The 27,269-nt window shown below is 33.8% G+C and overlaps 5 protein-coding genes across 12 annotated transcripts; 2 read left to right on the top strand and 3 right to left on the bottom strand.

Moving 5' to 3' along the window:
• Positions 1-12: 12 nt before the first annotated feature.
• LOC131608209 (putative D-cysteine desulfhydrase 1, mitochondrial) lies at positions 13-2,381 on the bottom strand. The gene is made up of 8 exons (XM_058880130.1): positions 2,154-2,381; positions 1,698-2,069; positions 1,529-1,620; positions 1,362-1,454; positions 1,123-1,180; positions 935-1,048; positions 605-702; positions 13-365 (listed from the first exon to the last, which is right to left on the bottom strand). The coding sequence occupies exons 1-8, from the start codon at positions 2,259-2,261 to the stop codon at positions 161-163; spliced, it is 1,140 nt and encodes a 379-aa protein (XP_058736113.1). The 5' UTR covers positions 2,262-2,381; the 3' UTR covers positions 13-160.
• A 682-nt stretch (positions 2,382-3,063) lies between these two features.
• On the bottom strand, positions 3,064-6,896 carry LOC131603922 (uncharacterized). Its single transcript, XM_058876395.1, has 5 exons — positions 6,507-6,896; positions 5,953-6,014; positions 4,110-5,846; positions 3,854-3,968; positions 3,064-3,775 (listed from the first exon to the last, which is right to left on the bottom strand). The coding sequence occupies exons 1-5, from the start codon at positions 6,625-6,627 to the stop codon at positions 3,174-3,176; spliced, it is 2,637 nt and encodes an 878-aa protein (XP_058732378.1). The 5' UTR covers positions 6,628-6,896; the 3' UTR covers positions 3,064-3,173.
• Positions 6,897-8,415: 1,519 nt separating this feature from the next.
• Positions 8,416-14,938, top strand: LOC131603919 (pentatricopeptide repeat-containing protein At3g16610). 7 transcript variants are annotated; one of them, XM_058876386.1, is made up of 4 exons: positions 8,416-11,054; positions 12,130-12,241; positions 12,361-12,459; positions 14,897-14,938. In XM_058876386.1, exon 1 carries the CDS (start codon positions 8,632-8,634, stop codon positions 10,960-10,962), a length of 2,331 nt encoding a protein of 776 aa, XP_058732369.1. In that variant the 5' UTR covers positions 8,416-8,631; the 3' UTR covers positions 10,963-11,054; positions 12,130-12,241; positions 12,361-12,459; positions 14,897-14,938. The 7 variants fall into 7 exon arrangements, with proteins under 7 accessions (XP_058732369.1, XP_058732374.1, XP_058732371.1 ...); XM_058876391.1 differs by having other exon boundaries at positions 12,373-12,459; positions 14,897-14,926; XM_058876388.1 differs by having other exon boundaries at positions 12,369-12,459; positions 14,897-14,926.
• On the top strand, positions 12,412-17,904 carry LOC131603920 (probable ADP-ribosylation factor GTPase-activating protein AGD15). Of its 2 annotated transcripts, none has more exons than XM_058876392.1 (8): positions 12,412-12,459; positions 14,897-14,991; positions 15,066-15,124; positions 15,200-15,290; positions 15,374-15,428; positions 15,625-15,721; positions 15,828-16,029; positions 16,338-17,904. In XM_058876392.1, the coding sequence occupies exons 2-8, from the start codon at positions 14,941-14,943 to the stop codon at positions 16,524-16,526; spliced, it is 744 nt and encodes a 247-aa protein (XP_058732375.1). In that variant the 5' UTR covers positions 12,412-12,459; positions 14,897-14,940; the 3' UTR covers positions 16,527-17,904. The 2 variants fall into 2 exon arrangements, with proteins under 2 accessions (XP_058732375.1, XP_058732376.1); XM_058876393.1 differs by lacking the exon at positions 12,412-12,459 and having other exon boundaries at positions 12,759-14,991; positions 16,338-16,515; positions 16,614-17,904.
• On the bottom strand, positions 16,781-17,937 carry LOC131603921 (uncharacterized). The gene is made up of 4 exons (XM_058876394.1): positions 17,430-17,937; positions 17,269-17,356; positions 17,092-17,208; positions 16,781-17,017 (listed from the first exon to the last, which is right to left on the bottom strand). The coding sequence occupies exons 1-4, from the start codon at positions 17,885-17,887 to the stop codon at positions 16,973-16,975; spliced, it is 708 nt and encodes a 235-aa protein (XP_058732377.1). The 5' UTR covers positions 17,888-17,937; the 3' UTR covers positions 16,781-16,972.
• Positions 17,938-27,269: the final 9,332 nt, after the last annotated feature.

The raw sequence follows: 27,269 nt of genomic DNA, 5'->3' as shown, positions 1-27,269 counted from the left end.
ACTCTTTAGACGTCCAAACATAATGATAGTGTCACCATCGTTTTATTCTCATGACTTCAGAGATGGTTTTACAAAATCAATATATATATGCGTCTTATTAACAAATAACATAGCCGAGTCACTTATTTATAATGACATATTTGAACTTGAGGAGGAGTATCTAGAACATCTTTCCAGTTCCATCCTTCCTAGGAACAGATTCACTAACATCCATTCGCTGCCAATTCCCTACGAGAGAACCCAGCTGATCAACCTTGTCATACAATCCTAGGAGGCCGCCCGTATGTATGAACAGGATCTTCCTCCCTTCCCATTTCTTTGGATTTTCATTTATATCTTTCACCATTGCATAAGCAGCCTTACCACTGACAAGGAATAAACAATATTCAATCAAAACATGGCCTATAGGTTACACTTACCAAGGAACTGTGAATAAGGAATTGTTAAGTAGAGAGCCAATCCTACTATAATAAGTTTGTGAGCAAGATATTCGTGTGATGCACAATGGATGGCCTTTTGTTTGTGGAATAATAGGGAAGACACAGTAGTCTTAATGGATTCAAAAGAGCACTACGAAAATATACAAGGCGGGTTAAATAAATACCTGTATACCGGGTCAAGAACAACCCCTGTAGCTTCAGCGATTTCTTTTACAAATTTAAGTTCCTCAGAAGTGTTCATTGCATAGCCAATACCCTTGGCCTGTAAACAATTAAATTTTCGTCATCAATAAATAAACATAGCTAAGCCAGATGATGAAGCAAGTTTTTCAGACCACAGACATGTCCGTGTTATGGATGCAAGCATATTATGTTTGTTGGAGTGTCATCATTGATTTCTCAATAAGAAGCATTATGTATATATTTTTTCATGAAAAGAATCATATACATCTTTAAACCATATATTTTCACTAGTATAGTAACAATACACTCACATTTTGTATGTGGACAATATCTCTAGAGTTAACCCCGGCTTTGAGGCCATCAAGCAAGTCTTGGACAAAGTTGTAGAAGTGATCTGGGTCATCACAAACGGAGAATGCATGCACCTGCAGGAAGCACCTAAATGATGTAAGCATCATGTAAAAGGGTGGACTATGTGTCTTGTAAGCAGAAGGCATACCCTTGCTTTCAAGGTACTCAATGATGAAGCCAGCCCTAAACCAGCAATTGAGGCCCCACTGAAAATAGACAAATGTAGTAGGTTGTTATTAGATGAAAATATACTTGATGACTGAATAGACAATGTTCTTTCATCATAATACTCATTATTTGCTCAAGAATACATGATGCATTATAAAATGCCTGAAAGTTGTTATGGAAAGAAGCTACTCTAATATCAAGAGAATTCAATGATATCACCTGCCACAAGCCACAACGATATCATCAAACTTGAGATTGGTTGTTCCACTTTGAATCTGCTGCTCAATTTCCCTAATAGCCTCTATGTAACCCCTGAATAGAGTAATTTAATGAGTGTGAGAATGTATTGAAGATAAAATAGTGTTAAGTTTTATTCTCCGAGTTACCATGTTCCGAGAGAGTTAGAACCGCCAACGGGAATAACATATGGGTTCCTCCCTTGATTGATCAACTTTTGTTTGAGGAGATCGGCAAGAGTCTAACAGAAAGACAAAGCAGGTCAGCAATTGAATATTGAGAAATGAATTGCATTCGAGAAAGGAGATAGATACTTACGACACTTCCAATTTGAGAGTATTCTTCTTTGGATATAAGGTGAAGTTGAGCTCCAATCAAACGCTCAACAAGGAGATTGCCAGTGAGAGTGGGGTCTTGGTCGACAAGGTGGTTAGAAGTGCGGAGTATAAGAAAAGGATCGAGATTCAAATACTTAGCAGCAACGGCAGTGGCACGACAGTGGTTGCTTTGAATGCCTCCAACGGTAATAACAGAGTCAGCACGTTGGGCAATAGCATCGGCCATCAAGAACTCCAGTTTCCTGACTTTGTTTCCACTCAATTGCATTCCGGAAAGGTCGTCGCGTTTGAGCCAGACTTCTGTATTGGGAGGGAGATTGGGAAGGTTCCATCTGTGAATTGGAGTGGGAAGCTTAAACAAGAACAAACAAACAAACAAACAAACATTAGGGATTATGATAATAATTAGAAAAACAAGAAGAAAGTTAGAACTTACATGTGCAAGAGAGATGAGATTAGAAGGAATAGGGTCGAGGTGGGATGCCCATGAAGGAGGTGTGTATGTCTTGACACTCATAAACTCAAAGCTGCCTGATGATGCCATCAATGCCTGCTGCTGCTTCAGCTTCTGATCTGCTTCCTCAGGCTCAGGCTCAGGCTCAGATGATCAATGTTCCCGGATCACCCGACCATACTTAAAGGTCAGACCTAGGCTGCCATTTAAGATATATCCAATTAAATTACCACACATATATTCTAATAATAGAATACATTTAAAATCTTAATTATACATTATTTTTTGTCCTATTTATAAGAATTTTTTTTTTAAATATATTAAATTGATAATGTATTTGGATATTGTCCAAATACAATATTTATTCCATATATTTTTAAAAAGTGAATTTTTTCTTATAAATGAAACCAGTGAGGAAGTATCATTTATACATTAACCATATTTTAATAATTTGAAATTCAAACAAAATCAAACGCTCTGCTAGGGTCGAAAACATATTGTGATCGAAAACATATTTTGGCTATTTGCACTTACCCTATATCTGTTATCTCAGATCTCCACTCTTGTCGAATATGCTTGAGTCGACAATCTCAAACTAATCAGATGAGTCAAAAATTTCAGGTTAACAAGGGTATAAATTAAATTTTGCCGTGACAAAAACCATATTTTAGCCAAAAATTATTTACCAAAGCATATCTTATACCAGTAAGTTGCTTTGCTTCCTCCTATAAATTACTCACAAACAATGAATTCACCACCACTTGTGTCCACAAGCGATTAAGCGAATAGGCCTCTCCTCCCAGAAGGATAGGCTGAGAGGTGCACAACACAACACTAACCGTTGTCTTTGGATTTGAATGTAATGTCAACAAATCATTATATAAGAAGTGTATTAAATTTAAAATGAAAGTTCTCTGTTATGAAATCCTTACCAGTTCCAATTTACAAACAGCAACCAAAATTGTATTCAAAATAACATGATCACATAAAAAGGTAAAATTTTCACTTTAACATGCAATAATCTTTGGTGATTTCATCCACTAGTACACTAAGGATATGCTTTTCCGTATCCCTTATAACATCATATTTTTCGATAAATGCAAACGTTTCATCATTCCAACCAAAATCCCACATGCAGTCTATGTCTGGACATTTATCATGGACATCATGTTCAAGCATCTTAGGCAGGTAGTCCTCACCATCAACTTGGCTACTTTCTTTCCTTCCGTACAATTTAAGCTTCTCCATGTCATCATTCAGCTTCCTAACCAAGTCATCTAGGGATCTTACTAAGTTAACAGTACTTGTGATTGATGATATGTTTGAACAAGTATGAACTTTGAGTTCTTGACGTATCCCTTTTCTTTTCATCACTTCGTAGCCGCAATCTAATATCAGTTTGCTACTTTGGTCTTGACTGTCTTGACGACCACCTCGAAGAATACCAAACGGAATGTTTAGCCTGAAAAGTGCTTCTGCAGTGTTGACGAATAATTGACTCATGACCAAAATCCACTTGAGGCGGTTTTCACTTTCTGTTAATGGTTGTTGGATGCTTATATTTTGATCTTGTAGTTTCACACCCATTTTATCTTCCAGGACTCCTGTAATATTAAACAAACTTGGTAAAATCTAGAACTCTAGTTGATTTCATTCATCTGTGTTAAATTAGTTATACTCACCATTTGTTTTACTTTTATGATATGCAACTCCACTAGTCTTGAATCCCTCATGCGGTGCCTCAGGAACAGCTCGATCTGGCAAATTGAGTGCAGCCGGTTTGACATCTTGGTATTGCTATAAATCAAATTAAGTTCAACAAAGGACTATATATGTTAGTTTCTGAAAGACATATCATGGCACTGTTTGAGTTATATTCTGTTCACATGAAAATAATTGACGGCTTTAGACCCTACTCATTACTCAATCAGTGCTTACCAAATCATTGGTCGGTTCTTGGAAATCTCTACCATTGCCAGAATTGTGCAAGGTAGTAGGAGGAAGCAGTTCATGTTCTATGGACTTGCTAAACCTTTTTCGCTCTGCTCCGTTCAAGACATTGAATTTGCAAGACGCTCTATCACTAGCTTCTTGTCCATTTCTTCTACTTAACATTTGTTCCATCTTTTCAGGCTTTATTTTCTTGCTGGCTGCAAATTTATGATCCTTGAGTGTTTGCCTTCCATTAGCTCGTTCTAATTCTTGATATCTTGGGGAAGACTTCTTCCTATTAGTAATTTCTTTTACTTTCTCATTGGATGCAACTAGAACATGATCATCACTTGATTTCTTGAAAGGTGTGGGTTGGTTTATGGATGACTGGTGCTTCTTCTTCTGAACATTATCGGTGGATTGTTTTGATGAATAATTGGGTGTCATTTCACTTGCTCCACCTTTGGAGAGTATTGACTTTTGAACTACGAGATGATCCTGAGACTTTTTTTCATTGCTCATCTGCATGTGCTTGTTTGTAGTCGTGTGTCCTTCTTTTGCAACCTGAATGGCAGGTTTAACTTGTGGTCTTCTTTCGTGCATATTATTTAGATTTTGAACCGGATCATTGCGCTTGGTGCTTCTTCCCTTCACCGTGACACTGTTATTTTGACGATCCTGTTTCATTCCCGTCATCACCTCAACATGACGAGGAGAACCGTTGATGATGCTGGCCTTGTCAAAGTCCTTCAATGTTGGTTTAACTCCAACCACCTCAGACTTGGAATAATAGGAAGCCTTTTGATTTTGGAGGATCAAATTTTTATCTGCACCACCAAACATCAGGTTTTTGAAGGATCCAACCGCCAATTTTTGGTCTTTGATCAACTTGTCTGTTTGTTTGCTTTTCAGTGTAGTGCTGCTGCTTCCTTTGGCAGAGTGCTTGGATGATGCAATATTACTATTACCTGGATCTTTTTTCTCAGGAAGGTTGTCAAGCCCCATTAGTTTGGCTATTACGTTTGGAATCCTTCCCTTGTCTGCCGTCTGGTTTGATATATCAGCAGTTCCAACAGTGTTAGTTGATAAGCGCTTCTGCTGAGAAACTTTTATCTTTCTGGCTTCCTTAGAGTTGCTGATGGTAATTGCTCTCTGCATCTGGTTGTCAAATGAGAAAGTTGGACGTGCCAGTTGCATTCTCTCCATCCTCCACCTCTGATCCTCTACATTATCCTCTTCCTCCTCCTCCTCTTCTTCTAATAGCGTGATTCGATTTTTGTTCTGCGCTTGAGAGGTGATCATAAACTCTGAATTTTTTTGCAGGTCAACTAGCATCCCAAGGGACTCTTCCAAATCAATAGCTCCTTGTAATAGTTCCTTTGCAAAATGTAATGAATATGTATCCATGTTAATGCCAGTAGAGCAACAAGCTCTCAATATGTGGTTTAGTTTCTGGGCACCTTTAGATATCTCATTTATCTGCACATGAGAGAGGGTGCGGCTAGTTGGAGCTAGTTGCCTGTCCAAGTTGCTTCCTCTATCCATTGTTCCTCTTTGAATTTGGTGAAGGAAACCCAGAATTGAATTGGTGAAAGACAAATCGGCCCTCCTTGGTTTCCCTCCATTACTCTGAAAGGAGGCTTTCCCGTATGGAATAATCTGATTTGACAACTCTCCTCCATTCTTTAATGATTTCTGCCCTCTGCTAGACCTATTCACCATCTCCCCACATCTGGAACTAACCTGAAGGACATCACACAGACACCAAACAATTTGATTTAACCACCAACACAACATAATACTGATTGCTATTTATGTATTTATACAGGCAACACCAAACATTACTTACAATTTCATTTGCTCTTGTATTTGTCGACCCTCTGTAGGTTTGCTTGGTGTAAGCATATGCATCTGTTTTAACATTTTGCCAAAATTAGATATTATAATCATATTTTTACTATCCACCGAGAACTTATGTTTCATACCTTAAAGTACTGAAAAGAACAAGTACGAGTGTACTCTTAATGTTTTGTTTAGTAAATCATTGCCTTAACAGAAAAATTAAGACTCGAGTCACATTAGTCAGGTATATGTTGGAACTAACTAGTTCTAGCTGTTGAAAAACAAAAATGAAATTGCAGGCCTGTGATGTTAGTGAAAACTTGCAATATGGTAGGGCAGCACCTCTTTTGAATTAATAGTTTTCATTAAAAAAAAAATTGACAATTTAAATTTTGAACTAAGTGCTTTGAATAGAATTTGTTGATCTTTATGATTAAATAAGTTAAAGTTAGGGATCTGATTACTCCATACAACTGATATAGCATACTCAATATCATAGCAGAGAGCAAATTAAGAAAAATGATTGATTGAAATAAAAGAAGCAATGAAAAGTGTTAGTACCTATAGGTAAATGGTGGGATTGGTTAGAGTTGTTGGAATGTGAAGTAGTAGAAGCGATTCGTTCTTTCCTTAGGCGCAGATCATCGAGAAGCTTCTGTGCAAAATCTGATCTCTTAGCCATATTGTGGTGTGAGAATGTGGTGGCGAGGGTGAGGGTATTTCTTGGAGGTAGTGGAAAAAGAGAGAAATGGTTGAGAGGGTAGCATCAGAGTTGGGTGAGGGGTGAGGTCTGTCATGTGTCATGAAGCAATACATCTCTCAATGTTGGAAACTGAGCAAGATTGAAGTCCAAGTAATAGGCACTTATTCACTCACTATTCGGTGCGTGTAAGCATATATATCGAATATAATATCAATCACTTTTATTCCATTTCAAGCAATTTCTGTGGTGAGGTGATGTGAGATCTATCTCAATATCTAACATGAGGCTTCCTACCCAAGTTTCTTAACCAACCGCTCACTTTTTCTTTGCCTTCTTCCACATATATTCCCTCTAACTAAATAAAACACCTTCTTTCGTTGCCCTTCCTTTACTATATATATTCTAGAGTATTTTGGGCTGAAAATATCACTTTTATTTTTAACTTAAAATTACTTTCAAAACTTTTATATTTGTTTTGTACCCGTAGTGATGGTTAGTAAAGTCAATTTCAAATACTTTATATAACAGGTTTGACATTTGTCTTACACAAATATTTTATCAGAAGCAATTTAATGTGATTGTCTCTGATTTATAGGACCTATTAACGATTAACGGTGATTGGACCAAATTGATTTGTAGGCGCTCTTCTCTTTAAACTTTTTTATATTAACTATTTATTAAATTATGAGTCCTAATTGATTAAATGATCAAATAAAGTTAAAAATACTGATTAAATTTAGGGTTAAATATGTTTTTGGTTCTTATAAATATTTTAAATTTTTTTTCAGTTTCTATTAAAAAATTGACATATATTAGTCCCTACAAAATTTGTATGCATGAAGTTTTAGTCCTATCATTTTTAAAAAATTTGAAAACTATTTAATTATCCTTTAATTTTTAAATTTTTGAATTATTTTTTTCCCACATGTTTAGAATACTATAAAGTATTTATTTATCAAACTTTAGAATTTTTTAAAATAGGGAGAGTTAAATATGAATTCTTAAAATTTTTAAAGATATTGATAAAAGTAATGAAAATATTGACTTAGAAATCAAATTTTGAGTTTTTTTTAAGGAACTTTTTATAACGTTCTAAATATGTATGTAAAATAATCATTCAAAAATACACATCGGTTTAACAGTAGGGACTAAAACTACGTGCATAATAATTTTGTGGGACCAAAATATGTCATTTTTTTTAGTAGGGACCAAAAATAAAATTTGATAATTTTATAGGGACTAAAAACATAACTTAACCCTTATTTTTATAATATATAAATAATTACAATAAAAGTAAAAATATTGTTCCTAAGTTTTATGAAAATAATAATATGTAAATGGTTGTTAAGTTTATATACTTTTCTATTTGTTAGGACGTGAACTTGTGACCTATAAAAAAAATTACATATGTAGTATATTGTATTTAAATTTTTGTAAAATAATTTTAATATCAATTTATTTATAAAAAAAGAAATATGTTAAGATTATTTTAGATATATTATATAGAAAAGATATGTAAAATTTCTTTTATTTTAATTTTATTAATTAAAAAACAATTCAAAGGAAAATAAAAATATCATTTTATAAATTTTATGAGAATATATAAGAAGTTATTCGATTAATTTTTTTTTTAAATTTTTAGTTTTATAATTAAAAATTAATTGCAAGAAAAATAGAAATATTACTTTGTAAGTTTTGTGACAACATATAAGTAGCTTTTTTTTTGCATTTTTTAGGATTGGAATTCATGATCAAATACAATCTCAATGTGATTTTGATTTTGAAAAGTGAAATACATTTTTAAAAAATGTCACATAACAGCCGTAGGTAGCCATTGGTGTATAATTTTCTTGTATTCCTATTCCTAGCCTTAATAGTTACTCCACCATATGAAAATTCAGAAGTACGAGTACTACTTTGGTATTCTCTAACATTGAAGTTGGCCACCGTAATCATAATAGCGAAACTTACACTTGAACTAAAATGCCCACTCTTTTCACTCGTACATGTTTCAAACGTCAACAACCTTCATTCCTCCTAATCAATTATCAAAGGCACCGACAGATTACAACATCTGATGCAGATGCAGATGCTATCACCCGTTACCATATTTCACGTAATGAAATCAAACTTGCCCGTCGTGTGTTCGATCAAATTCCTAAACCAACTCTTGTTTTGTGGAACATGATGATCCGAGCTTATGCTTGGGCTGGCCCATTTCAACAATCCATTCACTTGTACCGTCAAATGTTGCAACTCGGTGTCACGCCCAACAACTTCACCTTCCCTTTTCTTCTCAAAGCCTGCTCCGCTCTACAAGAATTACAACTTGGGAGACTTATACATAACCATGCCTACATACTTGGTCTCACAATGGATATCTATGTTTCCACTGCTTTGCTTGACATGTATGCTAAGTGTGGCAATTTGTTTCAAGCACAAACACTATTTAATACTATGTCCCACATGGATAGGGATGTTGTCGCCTGGAATGCCATGATCACTGCCTTTTCATTTCACTCGCTTCCCACTCAAACAATGCACTTGGTTACCCATATGCAGCAAGCCGGGATTGCTCCTAATTCTTCAACTCTTGTATCTATTTTACCCACAATTGGGCAAGCTAATGCACTACCCCAGGGGAAGGCTATTCACGCCCACTCTCTCAAGAAATTCTTTTGTGACAGTGTCGTTCTCCAAACTGCACTTTTGGATATGTATGCTAAGTGCCATCAATTATCTTATGCCAGGAAAATATTCAATACCGTCAATAAGAAAAATGAGATATGTTGGAGTGCTATGATTGGAGGTTATGTACTACATGATTGCATGAGAGATGCATTGGCTCTTTATGATGACATGGTATGTATATACGGCTTGAACCCCACACCAGTCATTCTTGCAACCATGCTTAGAGCCTGTGCACAACTCACTGATCTGAAAAGAGGAAAAATCTTGCATTGTCACGTGATTAAGTCTGGGATACACCTAGATACAACAGTAGGAAACTCACTGATATCAATGTATGCCAAGTGTGGCCTCATGGACGATGCAGTGGGGTTTCTTGATGAAATGGTTGCAAAAGACACGGTTTCATATAGTGCTATTATTTCAGGATGTGTGCAAAATGGCTATGCAGAGAAAGCTTTACCTATTTTTCGCCAGATGCAGTCATTTGGGATTGAACCACATTTGGCAACCATGATAGCTCTACTTCCTGCTTGTTCACATTTGGCCGCTCTACAACACGGGACGTGCTGCCATGGATACGCAGTTGTTCGTGGCTTCACTAATGACACCTCCATTTGCAACGCCATTATTGACATGTACTCAAAGTGTGGAAAGATTACTGTGAGTAGGGAGATTTTTGATAGGATGCAGGATAAGGACATTATTTCATGGAATACAATGATAATTGGTTATGGCATTCATGGGATATGCATAGAAGCACTTTCACTATTCCATGAATTACGGGTATCAGGCTTGAAACCTGATGACGTGACCCTAATTGCTGTTTTATCTGCATGTAGCCATTCGGGACTTGTCACCGAAGGGAAACATTGGTTCAGTTCCATGAGCCAAGACTTAAACATCAAACCAAGGATGGCACATTATATATGCATGGTTGACCTTCTGGCCCGAGCGGGAAATTTGGATGAAGCATACACTTTCATTCAAAGGATGCCATTTGTGCCTGATGTTCGTGTTTGGGGTGCATTGCTTGCTGCATGTAGGACCCATAAAAATATTGAACTTGGTGAAGAAGTGTCAAAGAAGATCCAGCTGCTGGGACCTGAAGGTACTGGAAATTTTGTTCTTATGTCAAACATATATAGTTCTATAGGAAGATGGGACGATGCAGCACATATTAGAAGCATACAAAGGCACCGTGGTTACAAGAAAAGCCCGGGATGCAGTTGGGTTGAGATCTCTGGGGTAATCCATGCATTTATTGGGGGCCATCAATCTCATCCACAATCAGCAGCCATAAATAACAAGTTGCAGGAACTGCTGGTGCAGATGAAAAAATTAGGATATCGCGCAGATTCTAGTTTTGTTCTTCATGATGTTGAAGAAGAGGAGAAGGAGCAAATTCTCCTTTATCATAGTGAGAAAATAGCCATTGCGTTTGGAATTCTAAATACTAGTCCCAGCAACCGCATTCTAGTTACGAAAAATCTGCGGATTTGTGTTGACTGCCACTCTGCAATAAAATTAATTACTATCTTGACAGAAAGGGAGATAACAGTTAGAGATGCAAGTCGGTTTCATCATTTTAAGAATGGAATCTGCAACTGTCAGGATTTCTGGTAAGAAAATGCCAAATGCGGATTACCGGGTCTGGTTATAATCACCCACTGCCACTGGCAAGTATTCACTCTCCTGAACCACTTTCACTTAACCAGGTAATGTCTTTTTGTCCTTTTATTAGTTTGTTTTATATACTTTTTTTATTAAATTGATCCTGACAACTGATAAAAAAGAATTATGCTTATATCTCAGCAGAAGCATAGAAGGTATGGGTGTTAGGGAAACTATGTTTCTTAGGCTCTTAAGGGACAAATAATTTTTGATAATTTGGAGAAAAGTGTATTTCTTAAATTCAAAGACGGAAGAGAGTGCATTCGTTTCTGTACCAAGACAGCATTTATTTGCTTATAACTAGAGTGTGAACTCGTGCGATATTTGGATATTTGTTGGGTGTATTATTTTTTTAAACATAATATAAATTTTAAAGATTCAAGAATTAAAAGAGAAACAATCAAATATTTATACTAACATTGAGGGGGGAAAACAACACGTTGGAATAATTTTTGTCATAGATTAATTGAGAATGTTACTTTTACATTTTTTTTTCCCTATTGATGAGCTTGAATTATAAGTGGTAAAAACACTAAGTTCGAGTAAAAATATATAGAGCCTTAATTTATATGGATTTGAACGTTTACTTGACATCAAAGCAAGAAGGGGAACCAACTACAAAAGAAAAGTGTACTGTTTGCAATATATTAACCTATGTTGTCAATTGCACACTATAGCAGAATAGCTAGCATTGGCAAGCTTTGGCAAGCTTTGGCGTGACGCTTTTGGCCTGCGAGCCACCGTCAATATCACCTTTTATGCCTCCATCTACATGCATTAATAGACCCCCACCCTACTTCCAAGACTACTTGTGCCATTTTCAACATCACCTATCCTGTGCTGAACTTTCCAATCCATACTGGGAATTCGTCCCAAGAGTCACTAAATACTATTTAGTGTATTATGCTTAAGCTTGACTTTAGTGTGACGGTCATTTAACTTGTTACGAACCAGAATTCAGATTTCTTTTAACTATACTTGTGTGACGAACTTTTTTTTTAATGTAAACGCAGTATTGTGCTGCCTGTAATTTATTACGTGTACACCATTAATATAGAGATAAGTCACTGTTTTTCTTTTTTCCCAATGCAATCTGTTATCTGTGTTTTCTCTGTTCAGATAGCTCATCTAAATGCCGACCATGCCGATCCATATGCTATGGAAATTGGAATCAGAACTAGTGAGAAAGAAGCTTGCTCAAGTTGGAGCTCACATCCTTCCAGCACCCTTGGTAATTATTTTTCTTCTAATTTTCATCTGTGGGCAAGTTTTATGTCCCCTTTCCAACAGGGAGGAAAACTTTGGGACTTGTTTTTTAATGATAGTATAGAAACCTGATCCTTCTCGTAGTTGTGAAGTTAGTCCGATGCGCACAATTACGGGAAGTGGTGTTGCTCGTGGTCCATCGCCTCGGTGGAGGGTGATACCTGCCAGCAGTCTGACGCCCAAGTAAGTTTTTTATTGTATGCAATAGGTTTTCTATATAAAAAGTGTGTGTATATTGACCCAACAACCTCATAATTTGTGTAAGCAACAATGTCAAGATGACAATGTTTGAAGAATATATACATTTTCCTCGTGAGGACATAACATAAGATTGGTCAAACACAATTCACTATATGTCTCTCATTTACTTCTTTCTCCTACTTTCTCTTGTCAATATCTCAAAAATTTCTTCAAATACCCCCTCTTCTCTTTTACAGTAAATCCTTTAATTTTCTCAATCACCTTCTTCTTCTATAAATACACATAAAATTTGCATTAATTGTGATTCTTAAATTAGAACCTAAAATTGCAAACAATAATATCAAGACACATTAAAATCACAATTATAACTTATTTATATTATAACTTATTTATATTGGTAAATGTCAACAAAAAAAACTCAATAAAAAACTACCTAATCCTAACAAAATTGAAAGAGAGAAAGTTAACAAAACTAATAGGCGAAAAAAAAGTTTTTGAGTTTCTAAAATAAAATTAGTCAAAAATTAAAAGATTTGATTAAATTATTAGTCTTAAACATTATTCTATTTCAGAATAAAAATATTTAATTTAATTTTTTTAAAAAATAAGAGATATTAGAGAACAATCTTTTATTTATCTTAAAAGTAAAATAAGAGATATTAAAAAATAAAAATGTAGTTTTAAAAAAAAAATAAATTAATTTCTAATAACTTTTCTTATTAAAAAAGAAATGTATTGAATATTAAAATTTTCTGTAAAAAAATGATCTACTATGTCTTTTCAAATTAGTAACATGTGAAACATTTGATAAAGTTGTTGAAAAAATAAACAAAAGAAAGAGAAGATGGGGAAGCTATCCACAATGAGAAAACAGCAGGACAAATGAGTAATTTCCACCACACTTGATTTTCTTATATGATAGAGGACAAATGAGTAATTTCCACCACACTTGATTTTCTTATATGATAGATAAGTCATTCTTGTTTTCATATTTCCACTCTTTCCCCTACCTATTGTGCATGGTGTGGTGTGGCCACTCATCCGTTAAAAACAAGTGATATAATAAGAATATTATTTTTAATAGTTGAGACTAAATAGAGTATTTTCAGTGGTGGAGCTAGCATAAAATTTTCCAAGGCCAAATATTTTTGAAAAACTAATATGTTAATATTTATTTATAAAAATTACAACAATTTAATAAGAGTTCATTCGTTTCAGCTTTATTTAAAATTGATTTTTATACTATTATATATTTTTGTTTAAAAAAATTTAATTTTTTTTATCAAAGCTTCAAATAAAAAGTTAGGTTACATAATTATTTTTAAAATATTATCTTACGAAAATTGAATAATTATGTTATTTGCAAGAAATTTATTGTCTATTTTATATGAGTCTTCCTTGATAATTTTAATTACTAAAAAACTTTCATTTATAATTTTTTTAAAAGTCAAAATGGAGTGTGGAGGGTTAAAACCGTCACACTATAATTTTCAAACAATATGGAAAATTTGTTCGAATAATAATTTCCAAATAAATATATAAGATGTTCCATATTTTACTATTCGGACGACAAGAAATTATTTTAAAACGTTCTAGGATTTGAGACTTAATAAACATTCTCTTTTTTTATCATACTAACAGTCACATTTACACATACAAAATTAAAAAATATATATATTATTTGTTTTAATTGTACCATATAGCTAGTATTATGAACATCATTATTAATATTTCCATTTTATATTTATATCAATAAAGATATTTTAATAAAATCACAGTTGCCTTTTTATATTATCACTGTTTCCTAAGTCAAAAGAATATTATATATATTTTTAATTTACATGAATTGATTAAATGCAATTGGGAGGGAGTGGTATATTTGAAGCAGGAGAGATTTTTGTATTAAAAAAGAGGTTGGTAAAGAAAAGAGTTTTCAAGAAGTGGATAATTAATTAAATCAAATTAGAATAGATACTTTAACTATTATTTATATTTTAAAATTGGTGTCATTTTAACAATAAAAATTCATTTAAAAATAAATATCACTTTTTAAAAAAGAACTTTTTGAAATAAAATATTTTTATGGTGAAAAATACTATCAATATAAATTAATTTAATAAAAGTCTCACGTCTTTTCACAATTTTAGTGTAGTTGTTTGTTTGCGAGTAATGAAAGATTTGGTGTTGGTGTTGCCAACCAAGTTGAGGTGTAAAACAAAAGTGAGGAAGAGTGAGTGTGATGATTTGATGTTGTTGGCATAGTTGGAGTTGCCGTCCGAGAGAGATGAAGGACACGATAGCAATGCCGTTTTTCTCATTAATAATATATATAAACCGTTATTAATAATATATATATAAGCAGTTAAGCTTTGCTTTGCTTTTAAGTTTTTGTTTATTGAGGTTTAACATACATTTTCAGACCTCTCTTGTTCAGTCGTTGTTGTTGTTGTTGAGTCTTTAAACATGAATGGGAAAGCCTCCATCTCTAAGGAGCTCAATGCCAAGCACACCAAGGTCATAATTTGTTTTGTTTCATCCATGCATACATATTTATTTTTGTTCAAGTTTTGACTGCAATGCATCACCAGATCTTGGAAGGACTTCTAAAGCTGCCTGAAAACAGGGAATGTGCTGATTGCCGGAACAAGTATACATTCACTTCACAACTCATTAATTACTTTGATTATGATATCACTAAACTATAATTAAGTAAATATTTCAGGGCTCCGAGATGGGCAAGTGTGAACCTAGGGATTTTTATTTGCATGCAATGTTCAGGGATTCACAGAAGCCTTGGAGTGCATATATCAAAGGTTTGCTTGGTTCATCACCACTTTTGTTGCATATTTCCCTTTCTATCATTAAATTGAGTCTTCAAATTATATGCAACAACCAGGTGCGGTCCACAACTTTGGATACATGGTTGCCGGCTCAAGTTTCTTTCATGCAGTGTAAGAAACTATACATTCTGTTTCTTGCTTTATTAATGAAGATTATCATTGAACTAGTTATGACAAGATTTAAGCGATTCTTCTATTACAAGTTAGGTTTGTGGAGTTGGTTAAACCCCCTAACCTCAAATTTTGAAATGCTATCAAAGCTATCTGTTACTAAGATAACAACTTTTGATTTGCATTTTATATGCAGTTATGGGTAACCACAAGTCAAATAAACACTGGGAGACAGATCTTCCTCCCAATTTTGACACAAGTAGATTGGAAATTGAAAAGTTTATCCGTGCCAAGTAAATCTCTGATAGACATTTTCAAGACATTACTTGAAATTAGATAATTCAATTTTCATCTACTTTTCCATTTTCCAATTAAGTTAATTTGTTCAAGATATTTCAGGTATGTAGAGAAAAGATGGGCTTCAAAAAATAAACTAGAATCAACTTCAAAGTTGGCTGAAAATATTGTGAACTTTAATGAGTTGCCATATGGTGGGGCTAGGAGTGGTTTTCCGAAGAACAGTAGGAGACTTTCTCTTGAAGAAAGCATTCTTGTAAACCACTTGGCACAAGTTCTGCCGCCTGTAACAAGATCCCGTGAGGTAACCATGTTTTTTCACAAGTTCTGTTCCATGATCTAGTGTGTGAATTTTATACTTATTTCATTCATAGATTGGATGGTAGGATAGAAGGGAGCCATAATTGTTTACAAAACTACTGCACTCGTGTGTTTAACCGTAGTAGTGTAACTGTAAACAACCTGCAACTTTGTCTTGGTCATGAAAAAAACACTTGCAACTTATTCTCTACAGTCCCCCAATATGCTAAGTTCTATTGTTCTCTTTCTGCATTCTAGTCTAACTGCATGTATTTTAGCTTCTCTTACAATTATTTCTACATCTGGAAATAGATTCGGGGTTCTTTGGACAAGCAAAAGAAGAGTTCACCTCCATTAAAGAGACCGTCATCATCAGTTGATTTTGACAAGTCCCCAGGAAAGAGTGCTGAATTTTTCAATTTGCTTTGCATCCATGACAATAAGCAGACCTTGTCAACCGTACCTCCTTCAAGCTGGGCTACATTTGATTGTATGACTTGACAATAATATACTTTAGTCTTTAACCTTTAAAATATTATTTCTCATAATATATAGACAGATATTAATTCAGTACATATATATTTGCAGGAGGGAGTGTGAATGGTGCAAGTATATAAATCATTCAGTTAGTTCTTGGTGCCGATGTCACAAGTAGAATTCAGTACTTTTTATTTTGGCAAACCTGGAGAGATTTCTTTTTATTTCCCTAAACCCAAAGACTTACTGCGTCTGTAGCTCTTAAATTACTGAACAAGTAAAATCCAATCCAATCTTATTTGACTATTTATTATACAACATGAGTAAGTTCCTACCTACAGGGTATTTTTAGTTGTTGAGTTGCATTTTTTTTATTAAGTACAATAAATGAATTAAATTAAAACAGATATTATGCAATAAAGCTCAGTATTATATTCCTCTGGCATTCAGAAGGCAAATCCTATCATGTATTATTCAACACGAGCAAGTTTTTCCCGAAGCTTTGTTATTCGGGCCTGAATAGGGAGAAAAACGATTAGTCCAGTAGAATATCCTCATGAAGTTTGTTTAGATTGAATGGTAGAGTTACCTTGAAAGATTTAGAACGACGGATGGAAGGATCTATATCTAAAGCGGCTAAATATGACTGCTCTGCCAAATCGAAATTGTTGAATGCCAAAAAGGCATCACCTTGGCAGATATAAGCCTGTTAAATTTAGCTGATCAGATGTTTGTTTATATGAATAGAAGTGAAAAATGATGATACCTCAGAATAGTTAGGAGCTAATAGCAAAGCCTCATTAGCATCTTGGAGGGCAGCCGAGTAGTTGCCCAATTCCATCCTTACCAATGACCTGGTTTTACGACAAGTTTAGAAACAAATTATTTAGATTTGGGAATAAAATAGAAAGATAAAATTTAACAAACCTGCATTTAAATGTGACATGTAAGCCACCCAATGGTTTCAAATCTATAGCCTGTGACAGCAAAAGGTCGGCCTCAGAAAAGTTTTTGTTCTCAAATTCAACATCTGCCCTCTTCCTCAAAGCAAGCGCATCCAAACTAGTTTTGGAATTATCTCTTCCACCAAACATCACCTCCAAACAACGAGAAGCCGTCCCGCAATGACCCACGATGATGCCATCTGGAAGGAACGCCAGGTTGGGTCCGGCGCCGCACTTTCCCAAGCAGCCGGAGGACTTAACGGCGACGTTGGGAGGAGCGATACCAGAGAGTGTTTCTAGGGTTTGAAAGGATCCTTGTTTCCGGCAAGCACGGTTGGTGCAAACCCGTATTTCTTGAAGCGGTTGCTGATGTGCTTTGGTGTGACTTCGTTTGGGTGATGGGGCCGACGCCACATGACAACCGACGAACAGAGTGTCCATCTATTTCAAACGCCACTCTATCCTTCTCTCAGGTCTTTTTTTTTGCTTTATAGCACCGGTTTAGTCCGGTTCGGGGGCGAGTTCTCTCAGGTCTTTTACTCTCAGGTCTTTTACTCTATCCAAATACTGTTATTTCAAACACCACTAATTTTAAATTAAACAAAATTATTATTATTTATTTTCAAAACATTAAAGCTCGTTTATTATAATTTAAAAATTTTAATTTTGATATTCGGTTACTTATTAAAGATTAACACGTAGTAAAATTATAAATTTAAAAATATATATATATATATTTCAAAAATAATATCAATCAAAATTTATTTAAAATAATTTTAAATTTGATGAACAGATAGTGACATCTTAAATCCTCTCAGTTTTGTAGGAATGAGTTAGGCTCAATCACATTTTTTAATATGGGAGTATATCCTCGTTTAAGATCCGATGAACCACTTGTTATCAGGTTTTTGCTATCAGGCCACCCATAATTTATTTTCGCGCTCTAGATGTTCAATTCTGGGCGTGAGGAGGTGTGTTAAGAGTCTTACATTCGATAATATATGACATGAACATATGCTTATAACTGGAGTAATGTTCATCCTCACATTTCTTAACAAACTAGTAAATGACTCGTATGTTCGCACGGATCACGCAATATAAAATTTATTATGAAATTGTTCAATAATTCGTTAGCTATATCGGAATGTATAATGCAGGATATATAAAACATAATCAAATGTCTATAAACAACTAATTAATATAAGGCAAAATATCCTTTTTGGTCCCTTAAGTTTAGCTCATTGTTTAAAAAGGTCCATCTGACGTGGCACTTAGTCATATGTGTGGCACGTGACTTGGCACACATTCATCTTCAAGGTCATTAAAATTCTGAAAAAACATTCCAATTTTTTTTATTTAGTCAAGAATCGAACCCAAGTTATTTTGACTTGCAAGCAATAGCAACTTACCACTAAATCATTTCACGATTGATGTTTATTATTTCAAATCAGTTACACTAATCATTAAAATTATATTAAAACACATGTCATGGTAACATCCCAAATATAGTGAACACTGAAGCAACTGGAAAACTCATCGAAACAATGAAGTTTTCATCGAGTGTTTATTTATCCCACGAGAAGGAAAAGGAAAATATCCAGTAAAACCTATAAGGAAAAGCAAGGTCTTACGACCAAGAGAAAGGGTAAGAGAGTCGGTACACAAAGGGAGAAGATTAGCACCCATCACGTCTGTCGTATTCGATGGAATCCACCCTTGCTTGTACTAATCTAATGGTGTAAAACTAAAAATCTAAAGTTTAATACTAAGGGAATGCATGTAAAAAAAACACGAAGAGAAGAAGGAAGTTTTTACAAAGTTATGCTTGCTTCGGCCCCACGACCAAATGCATACAAATCCATATTAAGGAATCAGTGCATCGTAGTTCGGCTCAAAATTTTCTATTTGTTTGTGTTTTTTATTGAACGATGCTAATTTCACATTCTACTGCTGCTCAACCTTTAGAAAGGATTTAACATGTTCTTACCTAACCAGTCAAAGCTAAAAAGCAAAAGAGATTTGGTTTATGTTTTTTGATGTAAATAAATGAGGAATTAATCCTAATGGTGGGACATGCATCACCCCTCTACTTATTTTTAGATTTTGAGACTTCAACCCAGGGCCGGTCCCGACATTTTAGAGGCCCAGAGCAGACAAATAAATGGACCCTATAAAAAAATGGTGTTTTATTCGCCTCCAAAATGAAGAAGAATCTCCCAGACAAGATAAAAAATATGAAGTCTTGGTTGTTTCTAACAATAAAAAGAATTTCAATGCAAATAAGTAGTCATCTGCAAATCGTAAAAAAATTCACAATTGAAATATGATTAACTGAATTAAAAATGAAAATATTTAAGTGCCTTAATTGCTCCAATTTTCAGGCAACATCCATCATCTTAAAGAAATGAAGTGGCGTTTTCTCTTAATCTAATTGCGAAAAACCAAATCATATGGCTAGAAAAGATAGGAGTAAGCATAAACCATATCCCGACCCTTATACGCATGTTTACTTGATTGGTAAGTAATTTATTTCTATATAAAAATAATAATAAATAAAAGTACAAGTGATAATGATTTAATTTCATCATAAAAATTTAATACTAAATTAAATTAGTTAATATGACAAACTTTTAAATATTTAATTATAATATATAAATAATCTAAAATTTATACTAAAATAAATAAAATTATAAAGATTAAAATAAAATTGTCACAAAAATTATCGTAATTTATTGCCATATTTATTTATTGAACAATTAGATTGTGAGAGCTGAATAATGGAGTGTTCGTGTAAAAAGACTAATAATTTAAATAATGGAGTGTTCATATAAAAAGACTAGTTCATATAAAAAGACTGATAATTGAAAATTTGGCTGGCTGCACCCAAGTCTCGAATCGGTAACACTAGGCACCTTATGCAATGGTTAAACCACTGGGCTATGCGCAATGAGTTGTTGTTTATTTCCCCAAATCATATATATTTTATGATTTCAGTATTATAACTTATTAACTCCACCCCCAAAATTGAGGCCCCCATTATTTTGAGGCCCTGGGCTATGGGCCTGCTTGCCCTGGCCAAAGGCCGGCCCTGCTTGAACCACACAGAAATAAATCTATGAACAGAGAAGAGTAAGTTTAGGGTGTGGACTTGCTCACTCTTTTTGTAACACCCCACATTTTCTCTATATTAATTTAATTAAGATTTAAATTAATTAATTGAAATTATTTAGTATTTTAATTGAATTAAATGGAGAAATTGAGAAATAGCATAATTGGGCCATAGTTGTAGTTAGTAAAGAGGGGGTGTCATTTGTTGAGCCTTTTACTAAAGTTGGTTTATTTTTCATAAAAGAAGGAAAATAGAGAAATTGGAAAAATAGAAGAGAAAGAGCATTGTTGGAGAAAAGTGAAGAACGTGAAAGCTGAAGGAGTTCGAAAGTGCGGAGAAGAGGAAGAACCCAAGATCAACTTCGAGGTAAGGGGGGACTCTTCCAATCACTCTCTTTTATCAATTCATGAGTAATAGGATTGAATTGTATGTTGTTTGATTCAATTGGGATATAGGTTAGGTTTGTAGTATTGAAACTTTAGGTTCAATTCATGATTAATGATGCAATTGGTTACTGCGAGTGATGAATGTTGTTAGATGTGAATTGTAGTGTGTTATGATGGTGTTTGGTAATTGAAATTGGTTATGTTTTGGTGTGGATTTGTATTGGAATGAATGGGTGATGAGTAGAGGAATTGAAATGCTGTCAAACTGAGTTTTTTTTGTTCTGGGCACGCTGTAATCGGGTAACAGCCATGCTATAACCGGTTACCATATGGAAAAATAGAAAAAACTGGGAGTTTTTTAGTGTTGTAATCGGGTAACAGCTCTGCTGTAACCGATTACAGGCGAGTTTTGAAAATAGAGAATAGAGTTACGTAAACGCGTAACCGGGTAACAGCCCTGCTGTAACCGGTTACACCTGACAACTTTTCAAAAATCTCATTTCTTAAATAATTCATAACTTTTAAACCGTAAGTCCGTTTTGGGTTTCGTTTTGGGCGTTGAAAATGTAATTTAATTTCCCATCTAATAAAAATAGCTTAAAGAGCATTATCTCAGTTTTATTTCAAAAACCCGATATTTGTGGTGGTGAATTATACTTGTATGTACAAGTAATATATGTGTTTATGTAGCGGTGTTGTGGCAATATATTTGCTCTGTTGATGTTGTGGTTGGCATGACGTAATTATTACATGATGGTTGAATGATGTTAAATGGTATATGCATTATTCGGTGTTAATTCGGTGAGTTGAGTTGTGATGAATGGTGTACATTTATTGTTATTGTTGATTATTAGCATGCTTAAGATGATGCATGCATACATAATCAGAATTGTGACTGTCCTGGTGGTGTTGGTCAGCGGTAGCTAATTCCCATTATGCAGAATTAATGAGTGGAAGTAGATGTATCATTGACGACGGTGGATCTGTGAGATGGGTTGATCCTATGGATTGGTACGACATGCATGTAGTTGCATTGCATTAGGTTGTATGTATGATTATAACATGAATGGAAGATGTCCAATGTTATAATGTGGTGTGATTGATTTAATTGGTGTGTTTGATGTATTATTTATTGAATGTCTGAATATATTCAATTGGGTGAATAATATGCATGATATCTTGTTATTTGTGGATTTATAGCATTGATTAATTGTGAATGAGACTCACCCTTACTGTTGATATTTTTCAGATTAAGGAGTAGCGGCTTGTGCTTGGTGAGGATAACTCGTAGAGTCACTTCGTTTAGTTCGGTCGTGTCGGTGTCATGCCCTGGTCTTGTAACACTGGGAGACGTTTATTTTAGAATTGTTTGATGGATTATTTCTTATGTTGGAATGATGTTTGGTGGTTTTAAATCGGTGAATTTTTATGTGGATTCCCGATTGTTTATGTTATATGGAATCCTTAAATCATGTTAATCTACCCATTGACTCAATCATACTAACCCATAATAATAAGGATTCTCCCCCTTACCTTGAATCAATCTTATTCTATCTTCTAGTTTCTCCCCAAATCCCCTTCTCTTCTCTTCTCTTCTCTTCTCTTGAGTTCTCTTTTTCTCTTCTCTACTTTCTCCTCTAGCATCCTTTTTCTTCTTTTTCTCCCAAACGAGTTATAACCTCTAAAATCTTATTTTCCTTACTATCTCTATTCTTAATGGGCTTAACCCACAAACCAATTTCATATTCTATTTTTACTACTTAGGCCCAATTAGTTATATCTCTCTAATAACTTAATGTATCATATTTCTGGTCTAATCTTAATTACTCGGAAAATTCTCAAAACGCTAAATATTAACTCACTAATATTTCTAATACTAAAAATATTAAATTTTTTTATTAAATATCGATCCGATATCCCAAACTAATACCGACTAAATCGTCCTAAAACGCGAAAATTTTAATAAACATCACAAATGACTAAATTAAGAAAATAATTATTTTTCTGAGCGTTACAGAAGATAAGAAACTTATCCCTTGAAGATAAAACATTAAAACATTCTCCTCGAGGATGAAGGTTGGTAAGAATGAACCGAAACCATATTCTAGCAAGAAGTTTGAGATTAACTGGATCATTGAAGGTACACCTGAAGGAAGTACTGAGATTCTTTGGAACAATAGTGACAGCCATGTGATAAACGGTTCTATGATTGTAAGAACCAGGTTCAGAAGGACACCCAATAGATTCAGCAATAGAGGATTGAGTGATAATAAAAGGAATATCTGATCAGTGCATTTTGATGCACGTTCTTCCATGTTTGTGCTCAAGCATTTATTCGGTTTGTTTTATTTATTTTTATGTTTTAATATGTTTTTATATTTTATTTTATTTTTGCACTTATTTATTTTTCGTATTAGTTTTTCAACATTAACGGCCTGCACGAATAAATTCGTAACTAGAGCTTGGAGTATCGGATTGAAACTTTCTACCAGTCGTTGGAAAGCTAAGAGAAAGAGCTACGACTTTTGTTCAGAAGTCGAGAGCTGAATCGGACTGTAGCAGGGCCAGAAAATTCGTGCAAGTTGCAGCATTAGTTTATTTTAGTGTTTGGGTCATTTGTAATGGGCTGGGTCGACCCGGTTAAATTGTGAAACGGGTTTGGGTGTTTTCACCTAGGTTAGACAGCCAAATTCACTATTCACGAAACACTGTTGACATTGTACTATTCACGAAATCAGAAACCTTGTACGAAACAATCGATGGAGAACTAATCCCTATTGGGTTGATTTGCTGTAATTCAGATTCCAAGACTTGAGGTTAATATTATTTTGCAATTTAATTTCTATTCATATCAATCTTATTTTGTGTCACTCGTTTGCTTAATCTGAATTATTATAGAATAATATTGTTAATTCGATTGATTTATGCTCCCTGAATTTGTATGCGTTATATCGTCTGCTTAATTCGTTATTCCGCTAATTGTTGAACTGTTTGCTTAATCCGGTGAAAGAGGAACATAATTCTTATAATTCCATTCTCGCTTGTTGAATGCTATTGTGTTCGAATGTGAATAAAATCCACAGAATTATATTTATCGATGATAGTAGGAACCGAAACAGCAGATTAGCTTAATTCCATAATCACTTATTTTCACAAAAACAACTTATTTTATAATCAGTTTTTTCGACCTACCAAACCAACCCCCCCCAATTTCAATTTCGGTTAGTAAATTCAAGAATCCTTGTGAGACGATATTCGAGTTACCGTTATCGTCGTTACTACAGTTTTTAAAAATAACTCGTTTTTGACTCGCGCGCGACAGTGGATCAAATTGGCGCTGTTGTCGGGGATTCTTGTCGTTATTACTTGATATTAGAGTCATAGGTTTAGTGTTCTCGCGTTTAGGCCGTAGTTTCCTCACGGTTTTGGCCAATTCGCGTTTAGAGTCGAAAAAATCAGTTTTTGGAAAAAATTGTGTTCGATTGTAAAACGTTTTTGTAATTATTTATTGTTTTTTCAGTTTTGAAAAATTCCAAAAAAATTCCCAAAATTCGTATTTGTCTTAATTAGTTTAAATTTCGTGTTTTTATATTTTTATGAATTTATTTTAGTCGTTTTCCTTCTTTCTATTTCTTTCTGCCTATATGGGACTTAATTGGTATTTTTGTCTTTGTTGAAACCATGGCTGAACAAAGAACCTTGACGCAGTTGGCTGCCCCTGATGTGAACTTTGACGTGTGTTATATTCGAGTATTTAATTCTGAGTTAGTGAGCTATATCCAGTTATTATCTTGCCATACAATCTTAAGACATTCATCTAAGCAGTTAAATTTGTACGGGAAATAAAGTTTTTAAAGTTTACAATTTGGTCCTTCAAATTTTTAAAAATTGCAAATTGGTCCTTAAACTAGACGTCTACCCGCACGATTTGCGGATAAGTTTTGTTTAATAAGTAATAAATATTATAGTTTAAATCAATAGTTTAAAATATAATGATATGAATTAGTAATAGTTTAGTAGTCTGTCTATCTTTAAAAATTAACAATGTATATTTTCAACAAAATTAAAAAATAAAATAAATCATAGATTAAAAATAATAAAATTAATAGAGTAAAATATATTTAAAATATTTTCGTTGTTATTATTAGTATAGAAAAAAAATTATATACTAATTAACTACAAATGATTTAAAAAATAAATGTAAATATTATAGGTAGCCTATCATAATAAATTATGAATTTGTGAAAATTTAAATAACTTGCGTTATTTATTAATGGAGTGAGTGGGGAGATTGTTTCAAGGTAGTTGGTTTGTAATCACTTTTTAATTGAAAGTGGGATTTACTTTTTATTATTTAATAAATTAATTATTAATTATAAGAATTTAATTATTATTAATTAATTATAATAAAAAAAATTTTGGCGGGAAGAAGTTATAGGATTATAATTTAAATATGATGATATGATATGATATGATGATATGATGATATGCATTCAATTCAAACAAAATAAATAAATAAATGAGATAAAAAATATAAAAAAGTATGAAAAAAATGTAGCATTGACAAGTCAGCAGCATTAGTTGCTAAAACAATATAATAATGTTGGCATTGTGAATGGGGTCTGGGGTTAGAAATATTGGCTGCACTCTATTTTGTGCTTTGTAATGTTGATGGGCATGTCTTATGCCGGTATATATTGAATTTTATTTGGCCTTTTTAAAAAAAAAAAGGCTTAAATGCAACTTTGGTCCCCCTATTTAGCATTTTTTTTGATTTTGATCCCCCCACTTTCAAAACCACCATTTTAGTCCCTAATTTAAGTTTGTTGCTTGAATTTAGTCCCTCAGTCAATTTGGGACAGATTTTTTATGACGTGGCGTGTTTTTATATGATGTGTCAACGCCAGGTCATTTAAATATTAATTAAATTAATTGTTTTATTTCATATTTTATTTAAAATTTTCATTAATTAAAATAATGTCAATTAATTTAAGCCAATTTTATATTGTACTATATATTTCTCACAAAACCCTAAATGCCTCTTCACGTTTCAGATTAAGCTTCCAGCAGCTTTCTTCCACCCTACCGCCAACATTCTAGCCTTCTTCACCATTCCTTAGATCCAACATTTTTTTCTCTTTGTTCAAATCTTCTTCTCTATCTTTCCTAACCATTTCGTATTACACCCAAAAATGTCAGAAACAAATTTCTCTTTTGCCTCCTCAAATTTATCCGGTGCTAGAAGAAGAGGTGGTAGATGTTGGTGTGGCCTTGAATCTCCGTTGATGACTTCGTGGACTTACGAGAATCCAGGAAGAAGATTTAATGGATGTGGTAATTACAAAGTGATGAAGAAAAAACAATGTAACTACTTTCAATGGTATGACGAAGACATGAGCGGCCGAGCAAAAGATGTGATTAGAAGTTTGAAAGACAGGAACGACGAACTTGTGGACTTATTTAGGGACACCAAGAATAGGGAAGAATTTCTGCAGATGAAGATTAAGTTTATGTCCTATTTTGTTGGTTTTTGTATGGTGTTTGTAATATTAGGGGTCTTTGTACTGGTTGCAACATATGTAGTTAAATGAGATACTCCAATGGATTTAAATGGTTGTAAAATGCCTTGTCTCTTAAATGAAATGTTTGTAACCTGTTATTGTATCTTTAGTGAAATGGTTGTAACCTGACTTATAAAGAAATTGCACTGTTTTAATTGTGTTTTAATAAAATGGTTATAACCTGTTTTAATGAAATTGTTTGGAAGTGAAAAACACCATTCCTGTTTCTATCATAACATTCCTGTTGAAACATGTTTGTGTCATAACATTTCTGTTAAAATTGTTATAATGAAATGTGTTTCGAAGTGAAAACACCATATTAAAACACCATACTAAAACAACCACGTGAAAAACATCATGGTGTGTAGTTGGCTTTTGAAAAACACCATATTAAAATAACTTGTTTCTGTCATGCACAACCATGTGAAAAAAACATCATGGTGTGTGTAATTGGCTTTTGAAAAACACCATACCAAAGTAACCTGTTTCTATCATAACATCATGGTGTGTTTATTTGCCTTTTGAAAAACACCATGTCATTAAAAATACATACAAAGAAGCATAGTTTCTATCATAACATCATGGTTTAGTTACCAAAATAACAGTATACTCACCAAAATTACATACTAAGGCCAGAACACAATAGAAGCATAGTTACCAAAATAACAGTATTGCACAACCACGTAACAGTAGGGTACCTAACAGCATAACAGCATACAACAAGAACATAACAGCCAGCCTAATTCAAGTTTAAAAATGACCCAAAA

The sequence above is a fragment of the Vicia villosa genome, linkage group LG5 (genome assembly GCF_029867415.1).
Source record: "Vicia villosa cultivar HV-30 ecotype Madison, WI linkage group LG5, Vvil1.0, whole genome shotgun sequence".
Taxonomy (NCBI): Eukaryota; Viridiplantae; Streptophyta; class Magnoliopsida; order Fabales; family Fabaceae; genus Vicia; species Vicia villosa.
This window is presented reverse-complemented; position numbering and strand designations above follow the sequence as displayed.

Excerpts from the sequence above, each read along its gene's own strand:
- LOC131608209 (XM_058880130.1), bottom strand. The coding sequence starts at position 2,261 with ATGGCATCATCAGGCAGCTTTGAGTTTATGAGTGTCAAGACATACACA. Across the intron at positions 1,455-1,528 it reads TCTAACTCTCTCGGAACATG|GGGTTACATAGAGGCTATTA; the intron begins GTAACTCGGAGA and ends TACTCTATTCAG. Across the intron at positions 1,181-1,361 it reads ATCGTTGTGGCTTGTGGCAG|TGGGGCCTCAATTGCTGGTT; the intron begins GTGATATCATTG and ends GTCTATTTTCAG.
- LOC131603922 (XM_058876395.1), bottom strand. The coding sequence starts at position 6,627 with ATGGCTAAGAGATCAGATTTTGCACAGAAGCTTCTCGATGATCTGCGC. Across the intron at positions 5,847-5,952 it reads ATACAAGAGCAAATGAAATT|GTTAGTTCCAGATGTGGGGA; the intron begins GTAAGTAATGTT and ends GATGTCCTTCAG. Across the intron at positions 3,969-4,109 it reads AAGAACCGACCAATGATTTG|CAATACCAAGATGTCAAACC; the intron begins GTAAGCACTGAT and ends TTTGATTTATAG.
- LOC131603919 (XM_058876386.1), top strand. The coding sequence starts at position 8,632 with ATGCCCACTCTTTTCACTCGTACATGTTTCAAACGTCAACAACCTTCA.
- LOC131603920 (XM_058876392.1), top strand. The coding sequence starts at position 14,941 with ATGAATGGGAAAGCCTCCATCTCTAAGGAGCTCAATGCCAAGCACACC. Across the intron at positions 14,992-15,065 it reads TCAATGCCAAGCACACCAAG|ATCTTGGAAGGACTTCTAAA; the intron begins GTCATAATTTGT and ends ATGCATCACCAG. Across the intron at positions 16,030-16,337 it reads CTGTAACAAGATCCCGTGAG|ATTCGGGGTTCTTTGGACAA; the intron begins GTAACCATGTTT and ends ATCTGGAAATAG.
- LOC131603921 (XM_058876394.1), bottom strand. The coding sequence starts at position 17,887 with ATGGACACTCTGTTCGTCGGTTGTCATGTGGCGTCGGCCCCATCACCC. Across the intron at positions 17,209-17,268 it reads TAGCTCCTAACTATTCTGAG|GCTTATATCTGCCAAGGTGA; the intron begins GTATCATCATTT and ends TAAATTTAACAG. Across the intron at positions 17,018-17,091 it reads GTCGTTCTAAATCTTTCAAG|GCCCGAATAACAAAGCTTCG; the intron begins GTAACTCTACCA and ends CTCCCTATTCAG.